This window comes from Syngnathus scovelli, chromosome 2 (assembly GCF_024217435.2).
Source record: "Syngnathus scovelli strain Florida chromosome 2, RoL_Ssco_1.2, whole genome shotgun sequence".
In the NCBI taxonomy this organism is placed as follows: Eukaryota; Metazoa; Chordata; class Actinopteri; order Syngnathiformes; family Syngnathidae; genus Syngnathus; species Syngnathus scovelli.
Window position 1 is genome coordinate 23069240 of NC_090848.1, and position 17529 is coordinate 23086768.

At 44.9% G+C, this 17529-nt stretch overlaps 2 protein-coding genes across 4 annotated transcripts; both read right to left on the reverse strand.

Moving 5' to 3' along the window:
• Positions 1 to 633: 633 nt before the first annotated feature.
• On the reverse strand, positions 634 to 6524 carry LOC125988914 (potassium voltage-gated channel subfamily A member 2). 3 transcript variants are annotated; one of them, XM_049754705.1, is made up of 3 exons: positions 6250 to 6524; positions 5511 to 5648; positions 634 to 5103 (listed from the first exon to the last, which is right to left on the reverse strand). In XM_049754705.1, exon 3 carries the CDS (start codon positions 5024 to 5026, stop codon positions 3527 to 3529), a length of 1500 nt encoding a protein of 499 aa, XP_049610662.1. In that variant the 5' UTR covers positions 5027 to 5103; positions 5511 to 5648; positions 6250 to 6524; the 3' UTR covers positions 634 to 3526. The 3 variants fall into 3 exon arrangements, with proteins under 3 accessions (XP_049610662.1, XP_049610663.1, XP_068506041.1); XM_049754706.1 differs by having other exon boundaries at positions 5511 to 5751; XM_068649940.1 differs by lacking the exon at positions 5511 to 5648.
• A 3078-nt stretch (positions 6525 to 9602) lies between these two features.
• LOC125988910 (potassium voltage-gated channel subfamily A member 3) lies at positions 9603 to 16127 on the reverse strand. Its single transcript, XM_049754697.2, has 3 exons — positions 13162 to 16127; positions 10249 to 10318; positions 9603 to 10157 (listed from the first exon to the last, which is right to left on the reverse strand). Exon 1 carries the CDS (start codon positions 15786 to 15788, stop codon positions 14193 to 14195), a length of 1596 nt encoding a protein of 531 aa, XP_049610654.1. The 5' UTR covers positions 15789 to 16127; the 3' UTR covers positions 9603 to 10157; positions 10249 to 10318; positions 13162 to 14192.
• Positions 16128 to 17529: the final 1402 nt, after the last annotated feature.

The following is a 17529-nucleotide window of genomic DNA, read 5'->3' on the forward strand; positions in this document are numbered from 1 at the left end:
AGGGGGTGCATCACTCCGGATAATGTGCATGCGCGTCTACTCTTGTGTTTAGGAAGCTGCCACAAAGAGAAACATGAGAGGAAATGTGCGCTTAATGAAATGTGAGAAGGACGGACAGAGCCGAAGAGCGTCGTACTTAGCAAGCGTCAACAAAATAAACAAGCTTTTTTGCTCAGTACAGGAAGCCGACCACCGGTTCACACAGGTTGTGAACTTGTTTGTATTCGTCCCATTTACTGCAGACACACCTGAACATTTTGCTCTCCCCTATACCAAACCTTCCTTTTTTGCTTTACTGTATTGCAGTTTATAAATAGAGCACTTTGCGTTTGCTGTAAATCACAGACCAGCAGCATGAAGACTCATTTAAGAAAAGTGCATGACAAAGCCAAGGTGAAGTTCTCCAGTTGACTAAAACGATCCTCCTCTAATGGACAGTGGGGATTTCATCAATACTGTACTGAAAGATTCGTCCATCTTGATGATTGTGATCTTGAAGGAAAATAAATCGAATCGGTGTCAAGACACTATATTTAGATCTTGACCATTGGAATAATTCACTTCTTAATAACGCTAACAATTTCATCACATCAGAGGGTGTGAAAGGTCAGAAGAAAAAAAAGACACAATAGCTTGAGGATATTGTTATTGTTTTATCATCAAGACCAATAATACATTTAAAAGGTCCATTTTCATTTTGAATAAATTTTTCTAGACATATGTATAGTGCGTTTGTAGTTATTCACTGGAGGTCCTTGTGAAGGGCATGATGAATGCTAATTCGCAGATAATCAACAGTCTGCACATCACACACACACACACACACACACACACACACACACACACACACACACACACACACACACACACACACACACACACACACACACACACATACACATACACACACACACGCACGCACGCACACACACACACACACACACACACACACACACACACACACACACACACACACACACACACACACACACACACGCACGCGCACACACACACACACACACACACTCACACGCACACACACTCACACGCACATAAATTGTGAGAGCACCCACTTCAATCCCTTATTTACATAGAAGAAATCAATGTAAATTTGAAGCTTGGGACATTTTGATATCATTGAAAGCAACAATTGTGTATGTGAGTGTTGATCTTTGATTGCCACTCAATTTTAGTGTCAGTCTCGACAGCAAATGTTAACATAGAGACAGACAGGAGCATAATGCTACAAAAAGGCCCATCGGCAGAAAAACGTATATGGGCAGTTAGTCTCATTTATTTATCCTCATATTAATTCCTGGTACTTCATTTTGATGAATGCGCACCTGATCCCCAGTTAGCAAACCATTGCACCACTACTTTATTGTGCTCTGTATGTGTACTTGTGCCAAATGATGACATTCACGCTGTCAACAGTGCGCTGCGATGAATTTGAAGAGTAAAGAACGGCATTGGGCGTTTTGCACCGTCGTATGCAAGATGCGCAATATTTTCCCCTCATTGACAGACTCTTTTTGATGGAGACACACCTGACTGAAGAAAAACAATGACATCGGTAATTGTGTTTTCTGCCATAATGCTCGTCGACTTTTGTCTTCCTGAATTGGCAAAATGAGTGCTTTCACGTGGTTCGAAGCTCATGTCACTGAACGAAAGCAAAGACGCATTCCACACTGAAATCATGAAACAAAACATTCATGTCTTCCACATTCTGCATATTACGCCGGTGCCCACAAGTACATTGGAGTATATTTGAGTCCATCTGCTAATATAATTCCTTTTGATGCATGCTACAATGATAACGTCCAAAGACATGCAGCACTACAAAAGCAGGATAGCATAAGTTTGATCAACGCTGATGAAAAATGTAAGTTAGTTTTGCAAAAGCTCATGGGCACCATCGGAACGATTGTTCAAAGTGCACGGGTACAAACATTGAAGTGTACTTTAGAAGTGCTGAACTTGCATCTATTTTACAACCCAAGAATCCAATCTAGTTGGCGCTATGATTGTCTTTGGTTTCTTGTTAATCCTTATGTAGTATGTATACAGTATATATGCTGTAGAAAAATTGAGAGATCAAAAGAATGTTTTTCTCTATTTTCACCATTTCAAATTTTCTGCAAATAGTCAGATTATTTGGAGTGAATTTGGTAGTTAGGTCATCATAACTTTTTAAAATCACTCAGAAAATTTTCGTTTTACTGATTACATTATTTACATTTATTTATATATAGCCAAATCTCATCTTGTAAATTTTTCCAGCGCTTTATACTGTATAAACCCAATTTATGGACATATGCGTTCTTCCAATATATAACAGCGAGCAAATCAAATAATTTCATTATTCTGTATTGAATGCCAAAGCATACTACTACAAAGCTTGCTAATTTTTCTTCTATTATTAATCATTTGTCACTCATGCTTCCTTGGGCTTGTAGGGTTAATACACTGAGCGTCTTAACTAGCGATACATTTAAGTAGTTACCTCAGCTGCTGCAAGCATTACTAAAAAAAATGCAAAAATATCACCACATTGTTGCAATTTCACATTGTGTCCATTTCAACAAAGATGGAATGCTATGAAGTTAAGAACAGCTTTGTTTTTGTTGGGCAGTGGTGTTAAACTACGCAGTATTTCTGTAGCAATTGGTCTGTGTGGCAGTAAAAGAGACACTTAAAGGTACAACGATAAAAAAACAAAACACAAAATACGCAAATAGGCACTAATGTTGAATGCTCTTTACATACTTTTTGTTCATTGTTCGTATTGTTCATTTCATAGAATCAGGCCAAAATATCACCTGATGAAATGTGATTCACGTATGAGACATTCACTCTTTGAAGAGACGTTTGCATTGACTAAAAACCAAACCAGGCTTGGTAATGCATCACGACTGCATACCCACTAACGCAGCACTGAGGAAAAGGGGGGAAAAGGTAATGCGTTGTTGCGGTTCGCAGATTCAGCACTTCCTTGTGGTCCATTGTGTTGGGCTCAGCAGAGGCCAGTGGTCTGGACGAGACCAAGGGGGAATGTTAGTGCCCTACAGATTTTAATTGTCAAGTAATCAGGTATGAGGATCTTTCTCGGTTGTTCCCATGACAGGGTTGCTGTGCTCTGGCCACTCGGAACAACCAGTTTGGACTCAAGTAATCCCTAATTTACATTGAAATGAACATTACGATGATCTGATCGAGCGTTGTCGTCTTCGTCTCATTCGATGGTTTCTAATGATTATTACTTCTTAGGGTACTATTTGGCTACTTTTGCCAGCTGAATAGCTACTGTCAGGAAAGTAAGACTATCACCATGCAGAAGCCGATGATATCCCGATGTGGTCCAGGTCCCTTCGATACGGGCAATCTTGAGGTCTTCTCCTGTTGACCTTTGCGCCGAATCATCTGCTCTGGCCTTCCAAATACCGGTCATCTATGGCCATATTTTTTCTCCCATTCCCAGTTTCTGCAGACTCCACATCAGGCGAATCAACACCTATAACTGACATTATACATCCGTGCGCATCTTGGTGATGTTGACATAGTTGGTGTTGGCGAGAGTGCAGTTGCCCGTTTTCATGCCTTCGGGTCTGAAGTCCTCAGCGCTGTGGTTGACCACTTCCTGAATCTCCACATAGTCAGACTTACTGAGCGTTGACCCGCTGCCACTCCGACCGGTCTTCTTTAGGTCATCAACTGAGCTGGCTTTAGGCACACTCGGGATATTTAGATACTGAGCCTGTTCTTCGCCCTCCGTCTCTCTGTGGTAGAAGTAGTTGAAGTTTGACACAATGACCGGCACTGGTAGCGCGATGGTCAAAACGCCGGCGATAGCGCAAAGAGAGCCCACGATCTTTCCTCCGATGGTTGTCGGGACCATGTCTCCGTAGCCCACGGTCGTCATGGATACCACTGCCCACCAAAAGGCCTCTGGGATACTGCTGAACTGGGATTGGGGCTCATCTGCTTCAGCAAAGTAAACAGCGCTGGAGAAAAGGATGACACCAATGAAGAGGAAGAAGATGAGGAGTCCCAGCTCGCGCATACTGGCCTTCAGAGTCTGCCCCAAAATCTGCAGCCCCTTGGAGTGGCGGGAGAGTTTGAAAATGCGAAAGACTCTGACCAAACGAATAACACGGAGGATAGCCAAGGACATAGCCTGCTGTCCCGCCTCTCGATCCTCCGGCCTCTCCGCCAGCTCTGTGCCAAGGGTAATGAAGTAAGGAATAATTGCCACGATGTCGATGATGTTCATGATGTTGCCAAAAAATCCAGCTTTGCTGGGACAAGCAAAGAATCTAACAAGGAACTCAAACGAAAACCAGATGATACACAGGGTCTCCACAATGAAGAAAGGATCAGTAAAATACGGCGAGGTCTCGTAGGTGGTGGTGATGTTGGAATTGGGTTGGAAGGGATAATTGTACTCCTCGTCTTCATTTCGGAAAACTGGCAGTGTTTCTAGACAGAAGCTAACGATAGAGATGAGAATCACCATGACGGAGATGATGGCGATGATCCGAGCTGGACCTGAGCTCTCGGGGTACTCAAAGAGCAGCCACACCTGTCGCTGAAACTCATTCTCTGGCAACGGTCGCTCCTCTTCCTTTATGAAACCTTCATCCTCCCTGAAGATTTCCATAGCTTCCTCACCCAGTTCATAGAAGCGAATCTCTTCGGAAAAAATATCAAGAGTGACGTTAACGGGCCGGCGCAGCCTCCCTCCAGATTGGTAATAGTAAAGAATGGCATCAAAGCTTGGACGATTGCGGTCAAAAAAGTACTCGTTCCGAAGTGGATCAAAGTACCTCATCCGTTTCTTAGGATCACCGAGAAGCGTCTCTGGAAACTGAGACAGGGTCTTGAGCTGCGTCTCAAAGCGTAAGCCCGAGATGTTGATAACGACCCTCTCGCAGCACTCATGATCTGGTTCCGCGTCGTAATGGTCGTGCGGCTGACCGGGATGCGCGGCCGCTTCGTCTGCCGGGTCGCTGGTCGCAACCGTCATGCTTGAGGTCGATGGAACCTGCAGCTTTTAAATGGGGCGGGGCCACGTTTGGCCACAGGAGATACGCCTATAAAGATCTAGAAGGTAGGAAAAAGGAAACAAATGTCATTTTGGTTCGATAGTCGCCAGCTAATATTGACAGTAACGCCCCGAAAGACCGCATTTGTCAAACATTCCTGCAGGCAAGCAAGTCTGTGGGGGCATTTGAAAGACACAAGCAAGGTGGGGCCCGACCATTTGAGCACATCGGCTCCACTTTGTCTCTGAGTATTGGGTTATGAGTTCTCTCTTGCATGAGCGCACAGTTGGATCAATATGCCAGCCAGTAATATTGTATCAGCTTTCACAGGCTGCAATTACAACCAATAGATCCGATTATATGCTGAGTGCTCCATACAATCTCTCAGATTATTTTCCTCTCTCTGCTCATGTGTATCAGTTTTAATTTTATCAGCATTTTGTGTGCTATAAAAAAGTCCAATACCTGTGCCTTTGTAAGACTGGCTTACAATCGACAGTGGCGAAACACAACAGGACCAGCAGAAGTGTCCAAAGTCATCCCTCGCCGTCCAGCCAGCAGCTTCCCTTTTCTTCCAGCCATACATCACCCAAATCTTGCACTCTGCAGCAAGGCAGTGAGGGGGATGAGGGATGAGGACGCAGGAATTACCGCCCTCACCTCCCGTAACGGATACATGCCGAGATGCAGCCTACAGGTTGGAGTGCTGATGGTGACATTCAAATTCAGGCATGTCACTTCAGAGAGTTTATTATTCAGCGTGGCGAAAGGTGCAGCGGCAGAACTACTCTTCAAGCATCATACCGGCAGACTTGAGCTCGGGAAGCCCCACCCCCCGCCATGCTGATGTCATTATGTATACCTGTGATTGCAATCGAGAGCAAATCCATAAACTGTATCCTCCGCTGAAATTTTCTGGACGTGGATGTCCGTATGACAACACATATGGTTGCACGTCACTAAGGTTAAAATGTTTACTACCCAAGTTCATGCACTGGGTCACTTCCACATTAAATGCCAAATGTGATTGTTGATGATTATTGGCACACGGAAGCAGGGAGAATGAGTTGGAAGTGACAGGTGCCCAACATGTTTAAGCCATTTGCAGCCCTTTTCTGTTGATCCAGCCATGTCCATGCACTAATCAAAGCAGAGCTAAGCTTTATTTGTTATCGTTTCAGCTGAAACGCATGCAGGAATTCACCGTGATTCGCTTGATGCGCAGATGAACGAGATTGTATCCAGTTTAGCTCCTCTTAAAGTGACGGCGGTGAGTGGTCATCTCTTTTTTTTTCTTTCCTTATTTGACTCGCATGTCCATCGATTGTGCCATCTTGTCGCGGTCGTGTGGAGTTGCCTGCTCGACCCGCGTCTCTCATCTGTCATTTACATCCACCACCATGGAATTGTGTGGGCTGCAGTTGGGCATCGCGGCGCATACGAAGAGCTTCTGCATGGCGCGCCTCGCCCCACGCTGCTGCGCCCCCACCCACTCACCCACCCCGCTTTCCCGACACTCAAGTGGTTCAAGTTAAAGGGGAAGCGTCGCTAAATCCAGAGGGGAAACAAATTGTTGATTTTATTCTGTACTGTATGCACAAAAACTGATACAACATTAATAATTTTATGTTTTCATCCACGCCATTTCTAAGTACAATGTGCAGGCTGGAAAATTACTTTTTTTTAAAATTACTGTTTCAACAATTTCATTAAATGGGCTCTTACATTATTGCAAGTAACATTTTATAGCGACATATTGGAACGGGGATTCCCCCATCTGCAGCCCTTTCTCAAGGTTTCTCTCTCTCTCTCTCTCTCTCTCTCTCTCTCTCTCTCTCTCTCTCTCTCTCTCCCTCTCTCTCTCTCTCCCTCTCTGATTTTCACAAATATGAAAAAGGTAGTATTGGCGGGATTAAATTGGATGTCAGATTAATGAGCCAATTAAATCTTAGTGTTTGGACAAACACATTCTCATTTAATAGCACTTTGACTTGTAGTGTATTCGGATTTCCAGTTGCCGCATTTCCAAGCAGGGGATGAAAGATGTAATCGCTGCACGTGCACATGAATTCCAGCAATTGTACTTCATGATTTCATTAGAGACTTGTGTGTATGCCTGCATGTGCCTAACAGGTCTGGCCAGTAATTAGTGGACTGTGATACAGTGAGGAGGTCTGTAAATAATCAGAACATTGTCAGCAACTCAGCAAATTGCATTGTTCAGAGTAAAATGAGAGTATAACCTCTGGTTATTTTACTCAAAATGTACATGGTGGCATAGAGTCACGTTTAAGGCAAAATTACTACATCCAAATTATATATTAAGAACAAATGTTATGCCACTATGTCAAAACTCGGGCCAGCGGGCCAAATTTGGCACGCAGTGTAATTATATTTGGCCACAAAGACAAAATGGGGCCCGACCGGGCACAGCCCGAAAAGGAAACGTGGGTCCCCCTTTCCATGGGCTCACCACCTGTGGGAGGGGCCAAAGGGGTCAAGTGCATTGTGAGCTGGGCAGCAGCCAAAGGCAGGGACCTTGGCGGTCCGATCCCCGGCTGCAGAAGCTGGCTCTTTGGACATGGAATGTCACCTCTCTGGCTGGAAAGGAGCCCGAACTGGTGTGTGAAGCAGAAAGGTTCCGACTAGATATAGTCAGACTTGCCTCCACACACAGTTTGGATTCCGGTACTAGCCCTCTCGAGAGGGGCTGGCTGGACTCTCTTCCACTCTGGAGTTGCCCATGGTGAGAGGCGTCGAGCAGGTGTGGGTATACTTATTGCCCCCCAGCTGGGCGCCTGTACATTGAGGTTCACCCCGATGAACGAGAGGGTAACCTCCCTCCGCCTTCGGGTGGGGGGACGGGTCCTGACTGTTGTTTGTGTCTATGCACCAAACAGCAGCTCAGGGTACCCACCCTTCTTGGGGTCCCTGGAGGAAGTGCTGGAGAGTGCTCCTTCTGGGGACTCCATTGTTCTACTGGGTGACTTCAATGCTCACGTGGGCCTCCCCCAGTGCATACTTCAGATAAAGTCCCAATGATCATCGTCACACACACATCTGGGTGTGGTGAAATTTGTCCTCTGCATTTAACCCATCCCCATGTGATTTTGATCCATCCCCTGGGGGAGAGGGGAGCAGTGAGCAGCAGCGGTGCCGCGCTCGGGAATCATTTGGTGATCTAACCCCCCAATTCCAACCCTTAATGCTGAGTGCCAAGCAGGGAGGCAATGGGTCCCATTTTTATAGTCTTTGGTATGACCCGGCCGGGGTTTGAACCCACAACCTTCCAGTCTCAGGGCAGACACTCTACTACTAGGCCACTGAGCTGGTAAGTGCCAGAAAAGGCCAAGAAGGGTCACATGTTAGCAAGCCAATCTTTGCACTTTACAAAATAGTCACTGGACTTAATGTGACTCTGAATCAAGTATGAAGTGAAGAAATCATTCCCACGGCAAATGTTTGCTCCTCAGGCTGTGGACGGTACTTAAGTGCTCTCCGTCTGGACAGTACTATCAAATCAACAGTTAATGCGCCCTCGCTGTGGTCTGACAACCGCATTAATCAAGCGTGATTGTTTGTGTTTTAAGTGACAGTGCTTTTTTTTTTTGTAACAATGCGGTACTGAGCTAACATGCATCATAACATGCGCAACAGCATCATCTTTCCTGGAAACAATAAATCTCTCAGAGCTCTATTGGTCCATATAGAAAACAAGAATCAGTTTAATCTGACATAAATCCGATCATCTTTATGTCACACGGGATGTATGATTTGATTCTATGACTCCTTAGGCGTAAATGTGAGTATGACTGCTTATCGTGCCATCTGATTGGCTGGCAAAGTATTTCTTGCCTTTCACCTGATATCACCTCGGACAGGCTCCAACTCACCCAAGTGAGAAAATGGATGCATGGCTGTTGATTTGATTTGTTTGCATTGTGCCTTAAAATACATATTTTGTATTTTATTTTACAATGACCTAATTTCTCTTGCTATCTCTAAACACTGTCAGTTACGGTTTCATAATTTACCGCAAGCTGAACCACCTGCTGTCTGTTTTGTGCTGATTCTGGCTCATCAATGTGGTCCATGGATCGTGTTTAACTCCCGTTCAAATGGAGTCGATGTCTGCTTGCGGGATCACGCACTGTTTCTCTGCCAGGAAGTAAACACATACACAAGCACACACACATTCACCCACACACACGCAGCCAACCATCTTCATGTCAGAAAGTGCAAACAGGTCAGAATGTGAGACGTTCGGTGGTTTCTCCTTCTGTGCATATATACGTCGTGAGCAAGAGTTCGCTCTTGCTGCTATGGTGATTTCCTGCTGTGCATTTTATTGGCATCATGCATATTTTTCCACAGTTTGGTATCATTGCATATGGCTGTCACAATAGTTTTTGGCAGTATAGAATATTCTGGAACAAATTAAAAAAAATGTCAGCTCTGACCTTCAATTTGATTTGTAACATTTTAAGTGTGTTAATATGGTCCATAAATTGTTCACTGACGATGCGCTGTTTGAAATAAAGACAGTGCTAGTTATGATCTGGTTAAATGGGTCATGTTTAAAGACAGCACAGAGTAACATAGAACAAATAGTGACATACGCAGCCCCCCCTTGCCAACATTCTGCAGCAGAGCACTCAAGGACAGATGCGAGCTTTGTGTGCACTTTTTTTTTTTTTAAATCATTCAGGCCTGGGGAATAGCAGCAGACATCACATGTAACATACATGTAGTTTAAATGTTAGCAATACAGAGCACACCGAGCTAACAAAGGCATGTGGTTAACAGTCTTTCATTTGTATCACAGTTTCTTATCACTCAAAAAGTTTGGCCTCTTATTTTGTTGCAGCGTTCAATAGGAAAAAAATGTCATCAATTGTACTGATGTTTTTTTTTTTTTTTTTTTTTTTATAATTCTTGCGATTTTCCTGCCTTTTGGTCTGCAAGATGATCAAGCGGCAGGGTGGAGCTTCTATATAGGCACCGAGTAAGAGGACGCCAGCGAGAAGGCAGAGACGGAAATTCTCCTCCAGGGGGAATTCTTTGTCAATCAAGTTTACTCCATTTGGTCCGCAGAAATACTGTCTTAGATCCCTGGAAGAGAGAAAAAGATTATTTTTAAAAAGGCCAGCAAAATACCATTCAGTCGCTATCTTTATGTTCTCAGGTTGCTTTTGGAATATACCTGCACGAGAGACAGTCCACGAGGGAGCATCAAGTCTTCCAGGCGGCCTGGACAGCTTCCACCTGAGAAACTGACATGGAAGGCAATATTGTTAATAGTCATGTGGTGGTAGTAAGATCCACTTTCTCCTTTCTGAACATGAACAAACCCAAACCCCGAATTTACCGTATTTTCCGGACTATAAGTCGCTCCGGAGTATAAGTCGCACCAGCCATAAAATGCCCCAAAAAGTGAAAAAAAACATATATAAGTCGCTCCGGAGTATAAGTCGCATTTTGGGGGCAATTTATTCGACAAAATCCCACACCAAAAACAGTCATGAACGAGCAACAACAGGCTAAATGATAGCAACAACAGGCTAAACGATAGGTATGCTAACGTGACAAACACAAACAAAGAGCTGAGAACGGGCCTGACGTAACATATAGAGTGATTAAGGACAACTATTACATGAAGGACAACAAACAATGAATAAATAAGAGTGTTGAATAAATGATAAATAAACAAATAATAATAAATAATAGTAATAAATATAAGAGGACCAAAAATGGAGCAAGTGTACATACAGCAGACAGTGGACTTGGATATGGTGCTTTAAAGTGTTAATTGGTTTATTTAATGTTTTTTCTATTTTTTATGTTTTGAATATGTTCAAGATAAAGATATAAAAGCATGTGAAGTGATCAACTATACTAAAAATAACACGGGAAGTGGTCAACTATACTTATAAGTGATGTCTTAATGATCAAGTAAAAATTTGTGAAAAAAAACATATATAAGTCGCTCCTGAGTATAAGTCGCCCCCCCACCCAAACTATGAAAAAAACCGCGACTTATAGTCCGGAAATTACGGTACAATCTTGATGCACATGCATATGCTCATACAAATTGTTGCCTTTGTGAATGTAAAATGAGTGCTGCTTGTAAGACACTGATCATTTTCTGTAAAGGAATGAAATATAATAATAATAATAATAATAATAATAATAATAATAATAATAATAATAATAATAATAATAATAATAATATGCGGCTCGGTGGCGCACTGGGTAGCACGTCCGCCTCACAGTTCGGAGGGTGCGGGTTCGATTCCACCTCCGGCCCTCCCTGTGTGGAGTTTGCATGTTCTCCCCGGGCCCGCGTGGGTTTTCTCCGGGCACTCCGGTTTCCTCCCACATTCCAAAAACATGCTTGGTAGGCCGATTGAAGACTCCAAATTGTCCCTAGGTGTGAGTGTGAGTGAGATTGGTTGTCTGTCTCTGTGTGCCCTGCGATTGGCTGGCAACCGGTTCAGGGTGTCCCCCGCCTACTGCCCGATGACGGCTGGGATAGGCTCCAGCACGCCCGCGACCCCCGTGGGGACTAAGCGGTTCAGAAAATGGATGGATGGATGGATAATAATAATAATAATAATAATAATAATAATAATAATAATAATAATAATAATAATAATAATAGTTGCTAACTGCTGGAGCAAAGAAAGAAATGTTGGTCTGGAACAACTGAGCCAAGTATTTTGCAGTGTTTCCCCAGACTAGAGAGAAAAAAAAACACAGACACTATCGCCAAATTGTGTCTCCCAAATGTGTCAAAAGAGAAGATGAGAGGCGAAGCTCGCTTGCCAAGTTGCCATTTAGAAAAGCAGACGCCCGGTTCACTCATAGCAAGTGCATGACTGTTGCAAAAAAAAAAAAAAAGAAAGGAAAGAAAAGGCAAGGGAGAAGACCTGTGAGCGCCACTAGATTTGTATTCTCGCCAAGCCATCCAGCTGATTCCCATTTCAACAGCCTGACCAATCAGATTAGAGGGTAAACAAGTACAATCTCCCCTCTGTGGAGCTTTTATGTGACCTGAGAAGTGAGGATGCCATTTTGCTGATGAGGTTTTCATGAGAAGATTTGAAAAGTAAGGTCACAAAAGAATAATCAGTAATGTGGGTCATTCTGTGAGACTCCCTCTCATTTGTCTTAGTGAAAGTGACCTGACTGCATACAGCCAGGGCCATAAATATTGGGACACGGACAAAAGATGGGCTTCTTGGCCATTGCATATCATTCCACTTCTGTGACTTCACAAACTCTTTGGTTGTTTCCACATTATGCTTTGTGTCAGTGTCCATCTGCAGTGTGAAGCATTTGGCCAAATATAAGAAGATGATCTCATTGCCTATTTCAGAATTCATCCTGATGCTTTGTCAGCAATAAATACAAGGGAATCCGTCCATGTAACAACTGACCAGCTAAATTGTCTCATTCCTTTAGTTTCCTAAAAATATGCAAGGCATGAATATAAACAACTGTGCTAATTTCATAATAATTTGGAAGAAAATCCCCTCAAATTAAAGATGAATATTTGCAGGTAAAGCACACCTTGTTTCATTTTAAGTCTAATATGGTGGCGTTTGGAGGCAAAAAGATGAGAATTCAGTTGATGTCCCAAAATTTATAGACCTGTAGAACTATCTCACATTTTAGCTTATACCATTTGACAAGATACAGTCTCTAAGGATGTCAACTATATTCTATTCAGAATAAAAACCCTAGTTTATGCATGTGTGGGGAGCTCTCCCTTTTCAGTCACGTCTCTCTCTTGGTAAACAACAAGGTCACAAATGGATACGAGCCACCTGTTCTGCTGGCTAGCGATGATGGCCGCCAGGGGGCACTGGCGAGAGCAGCAACGTGGGCATGTTGTTCATACACAAAGTCAACTGAAGGTGAAAACACGCCATAGACAAAGAAACAAAAGACACCAGCAAACGACACCAAGTGTTGAACGCGTCCTCTTTGGGACAAGTCCAAACAAACAGGATGTCTGCATTGGCAGGTCCACAGAGCAGTGGCAAATCCGCGGACATTTTTAGTGGTGAAAGGGAAACGTGCAATTATGGAAAGGAAACGCGCGAGTACTTACCGGTGCCATCGGTGGGTAAAGAGCAACGCCTGCTGGGTGCTATCAGTATTGCAACCAGGATAGCCAGACAGTCCATTCAGAATTCCTTGAAGGCCGCCTCCCTCTCCATCCACTTCCTTGGTTTGAGACTTGTCCAATAATTAAAGTTGGCACCGTTTGGATCGTCACAGTCGAATTTCGATGAGTGCGTTGGTGTTTACGCGCAAACACACGTAACGTCATCAACAGCTGTCCTTGAAGACGTGCTATTCAGATGCTAATCTTCAATATAGCTTTCCAAGCCATCTGGGAGGTTTCTGTGGAAACAGGGGCGCCATGGCAACGGTGGTTGGGGTTGCCCTGGAAACGGCCGTCGCCATGGCGATTGCATCACAGCAGGCTATATTTGAGGCATCCAAAGAGAAGCGCGCGTGTGCGCGTGGAAGACCTCTGCCTCTCTTTGTCTTATATGTGTCTTGAGTGGGTGATGAGGCAGCGTGGTGGTCCACTGGCCCCACGCGGCACGGCTAAAAGCCTCTACTCTAGACGGGGGTTGATTTTTAACACATGTAGCACTTTGGACTAGACTTTAACGCATAATAAAGGCATAGCACAGTCTAATAGATATATATCAACTTGTTGTTTTTTTTCAGACACTACGTGTGTTTAAAGACACATTGAACACATCGAAACGATCCTGGATAATGCACATCGGCTACGACTGACGCATCACAACGCTGGTTAATACAAGGTGAAAGTCATTGGAGTATACATTTGTAGTCTTTCACAGTTTTAAAGCTTCCCTTAACGGCTACAACGGGTTCGCTTTCTATTGCAGGCTTTTATGGAGTGCCTTTCCTCCGGATACGTGATTTTATTTAATTTTTTTTTTTTTTTAATTGTAAGGACTGAAACAAACTCTAATTTTCTGAGTCGACGGGACTTGCTCTCTCTCTCTCTTGTTTTTTTTAACCCCTCACTGATCTTGCACCGCTTCCATGACATCCGACCCTTGGTGCATCCTCTTTTGACAGGCGTGACACCAGAACCGACTACACGTCGGTGAAGATCTTCTTGTTGATGTTGATGCAGTTCTGCGAGTTGTTCAGAGTGCTGGTGGGAAAGTTTGGCTGCTGTTTGAAGGCGCTGTTGATGCCATGCTCCTCTATCACCATGTACTCGCTCTTGCTGAGTGATGAAGAGGAGCGCGTCTTCCTCAGTTCCTCGGGCTCGGGCAGAGGCTGACAGCTGCCGACGTGCAGATACTGGGCCTGCTCTTCACCTTCTGTCTCCCGGTGGTAAAAGTAGTTGAAATTGGACACGATGACTGGCACAGGCAGCGCGATGGTCAGCACGCCGGCGATGGCGCACAAAGAGCCCACGATCTTGCCCCCTATGGTGACAGGATGCATGTCCCCGTAGCCAACGGTGGTCATGGTGACAACGGCCCACCAGAAAGCGTCCGGGATGCTGTTGAATCCCGAGTCTGGGTCGTCGGCCTCCGCGAAGTACACGGCGCTGGAGAAGAGGATGACGCCGATGAAGAGGAAGAAGATGAGCAGGCCCAATTCTCGCATGCTGGCCTTGAGGGTCTGACCCAAAATCTGCAAGCCTTTGGAATGACGCGAGAGTTTGAAGATGCGGAAGACGCGCACAAGGCGAATGACGCGCAGGATGGCCAGCGACATGGCCTGCTGTCCATTGCCTTGTCGCTCCGCCAGCTCCGTCCCCAGAGTGATGAAGTACGGGATGATGGCCACGATGTCAATAATATTCATGATGTTCTTGGAGAACGTGGCTTTGCTCGGACACGCGAAGAAGCGCACCAGGAGCTCGAAGGAGAACCAGATGATGCACAGTGTCTCCACCACAAAGAAGGGGTCTGAGAAGGGGCTGATGAAATAGGGCAGGGTGCCGTTAATCACCGGCGCCATAGGAATTGAATCGCGGTTCTCGTCCCTGAATTCAGGCAGCGTCTCCAAACAGAAGATGACGATTGAGATGAGGATGACTAGGACGGAGACTATGGCGATGCCCCGCGCTGGTCCCGAGCTCTCCGGGTACTCAAACAGCAGCCACACCTGTCTCTGGAACTCATTCTCCGGCAAGGGCCGCTCCTCCTCCTTAATGAAGCCCTCATCCTCCCTGAACTTCTCCATAGCCTCCTCGCCCAGCTCGTAGAAGCGAATCTCCTCTGAGAAAATATCAATGGGGACATTGACGGGTCTCCTGATGCGCCCTCCTGACTGGTAGTAATACAGAATGGCATCAAAACTGGGTCGGTTCCGATCGAAGAAGTACTCGTTCCTGAGGGGATCAAAGTACCTCATCCTCTTCTTGGGGTCCCCCAGCAGGGTCTCCGGGAACTGCGAGAGCGTCTTGAGCTGCGTCTCGAAGCGCAAGCCGGATATGTTGATGACCACCCTCTCGCAGCACTCGTGGTCCGGCTCGTATCGATCCAGAGAGTGGTGGCCGGGGAGAGCCGCCGACTCCTCCAACATGTTGTCACATGCCGCAACGGTCATGACGTCCTGCTCCGTCTCGGTGTAGCCGTGGTTCACCAGGTTGTCGTGCCGTGTTTTGCATGCGCTCGGTGGGGGTGATCGCAGGAGGCTCAGGTGGTCGTCCATGCGCGGCTCACTACGCATCCAGGGACGGCCGCCTCGCCCCCTCCGCGAACCCCGCCGCCGCTACAGCTTGGTGCCTGGCGTCTTCTTCGTCCTCCTTCACTCTCACTCCACTCCGTGGCTGCTGTTCCCGCCCATCATCGGAGACGTGGAGGTTATAAACAAGCTTTCTACCCGCCCACAGCACGAAGCGCATGGGTGCATGTCTCTCCTCTTCGGCCAATAGTGGCGCGCAAGGACGCACGCCGAAAGCAACAGTCAGCCGTCATTCAACAAGCTCCGTTTTTTGGGCGTGCCCGCCTCCCCGTCGCGCTCTCGTCTTTGTTACGCCGGACGCCCCAACGCACGCCCGCATGCACGCACGCATCAATCTGCTTTTCAAACAAGGTCGTTGCTCATAGATAAAACCCGAGGCGGTGGTGCCCACAATTATACCAATCGTTCCCAGTTATTAGATGATGATTTAAGACGTAATTGCTTTGGGCGTGAAAAGGTAAATGCTGAATGGAAAGCAATTTGAATTAAAACAGGCCCATTCACTTCGACAGACAACGAGCAGTTATAGGCTGGTAAAAAGTAAAAAAAAAAAAAAAAAAATCCCTTCCTCAGAACGTACGAATGTATTGATCCAAATTACACATTATTTGGATTTTTCCAGTCTGGTTGCAGAAATGTTCAGAACAGTTGCTGTCCAGGGTTCTGAAATGAAAAGGGGAAAAGAGAAACTGCAAAAGTGCTCTAAAAATACGTGTATATATATATATATATATATATATATATATATATATATATATATATATATATATATATATATATATATATATATATATATATATATTTTTTATTCAACTCAGTTTTTACTGAGGCTGTTTTGAAAAATATTTGTTGGCTGTGTAATCCCGGTGAGATCACAAAGAAAACGCAATAAATGCTAATCCTCACGTTAAGAAAACAAGAATAGAAAGTTCATCCATCTATTTTCTGTATGGCTTTTCCTCACGTGGGAAACGGGCATAACAGAAAGTATAAGTGTCACAATGTTGACCCCTTCTGTGTGCACCCCTGCGTGTGTGTGGGTGTAGTCAAGTGGGTGGTTGTAGATTTGTGAGCTGAGAATAAAAACATTGAAGCATGCCGAATCTGTAGTTCTCTTCAAAATTTCATCATCACATTTTGCGTTCATACACACAGAGAGCAAGAAGTGAAAATAATTTTCTAATGGAGAAAGGAAGCAAAACGACCTTGACCTTGGTCTGCTTTTACCAGATGAGCATCGTATGACGTCTGGCAACAACTTCATGAAGAAAATATTTTTTTCGACAGCTGCTTTCATAACAGCTCTTGCGTTGGATTGTATTAGAGTGCCAACCCAATTGCGGCAGTGAGCAGAATTGTAATTTAACTGAGTAACTCCGTGCGCCAATCAACATTTCACTGAAATGATTTATATGTTCCATTTAATTCATAGCGTGTTTATGAATTTCAAATGAGGGCATTTCAAGTGTCACCTCAAAATGCTCATTCCGCTGATAGTGAGACTGGGACAGTGAGAGAGACCATTTGCCGATTGAGGCCACACTGAATAAGTCTTGCATTAAAGGGCCAGTTGCTCCACTGGGACGGAGCTCAGAGACAGCTAAAGGCCCTCAAAATGTGGCTTCTACTTTCCACGATAAATATAGAACAACTTCAACTCCTAACCCGGCCTACAAAGCTGTGCCGTACCCTGGCTCGTTCAACTTGAATGACAAAAAAACAGGCC

Excerpts from the sequence above, each read along its gene's own strand:
- LOC125988914 (XM_068649940.1), bottom strand. The coding sequence starts at position 5,026 with ATGACGGTTGCGACCAGCGACCCGGCAGACGAAGCGGCCGCGCATCCC.
- LOC125988910 (XM_049754697.2), bottom strand. The coding sequence starts at position 15,788 with ATGCGTAGTGAGCCGCGCATGGACGACCACCTGAGCCTCCTGCGATCA.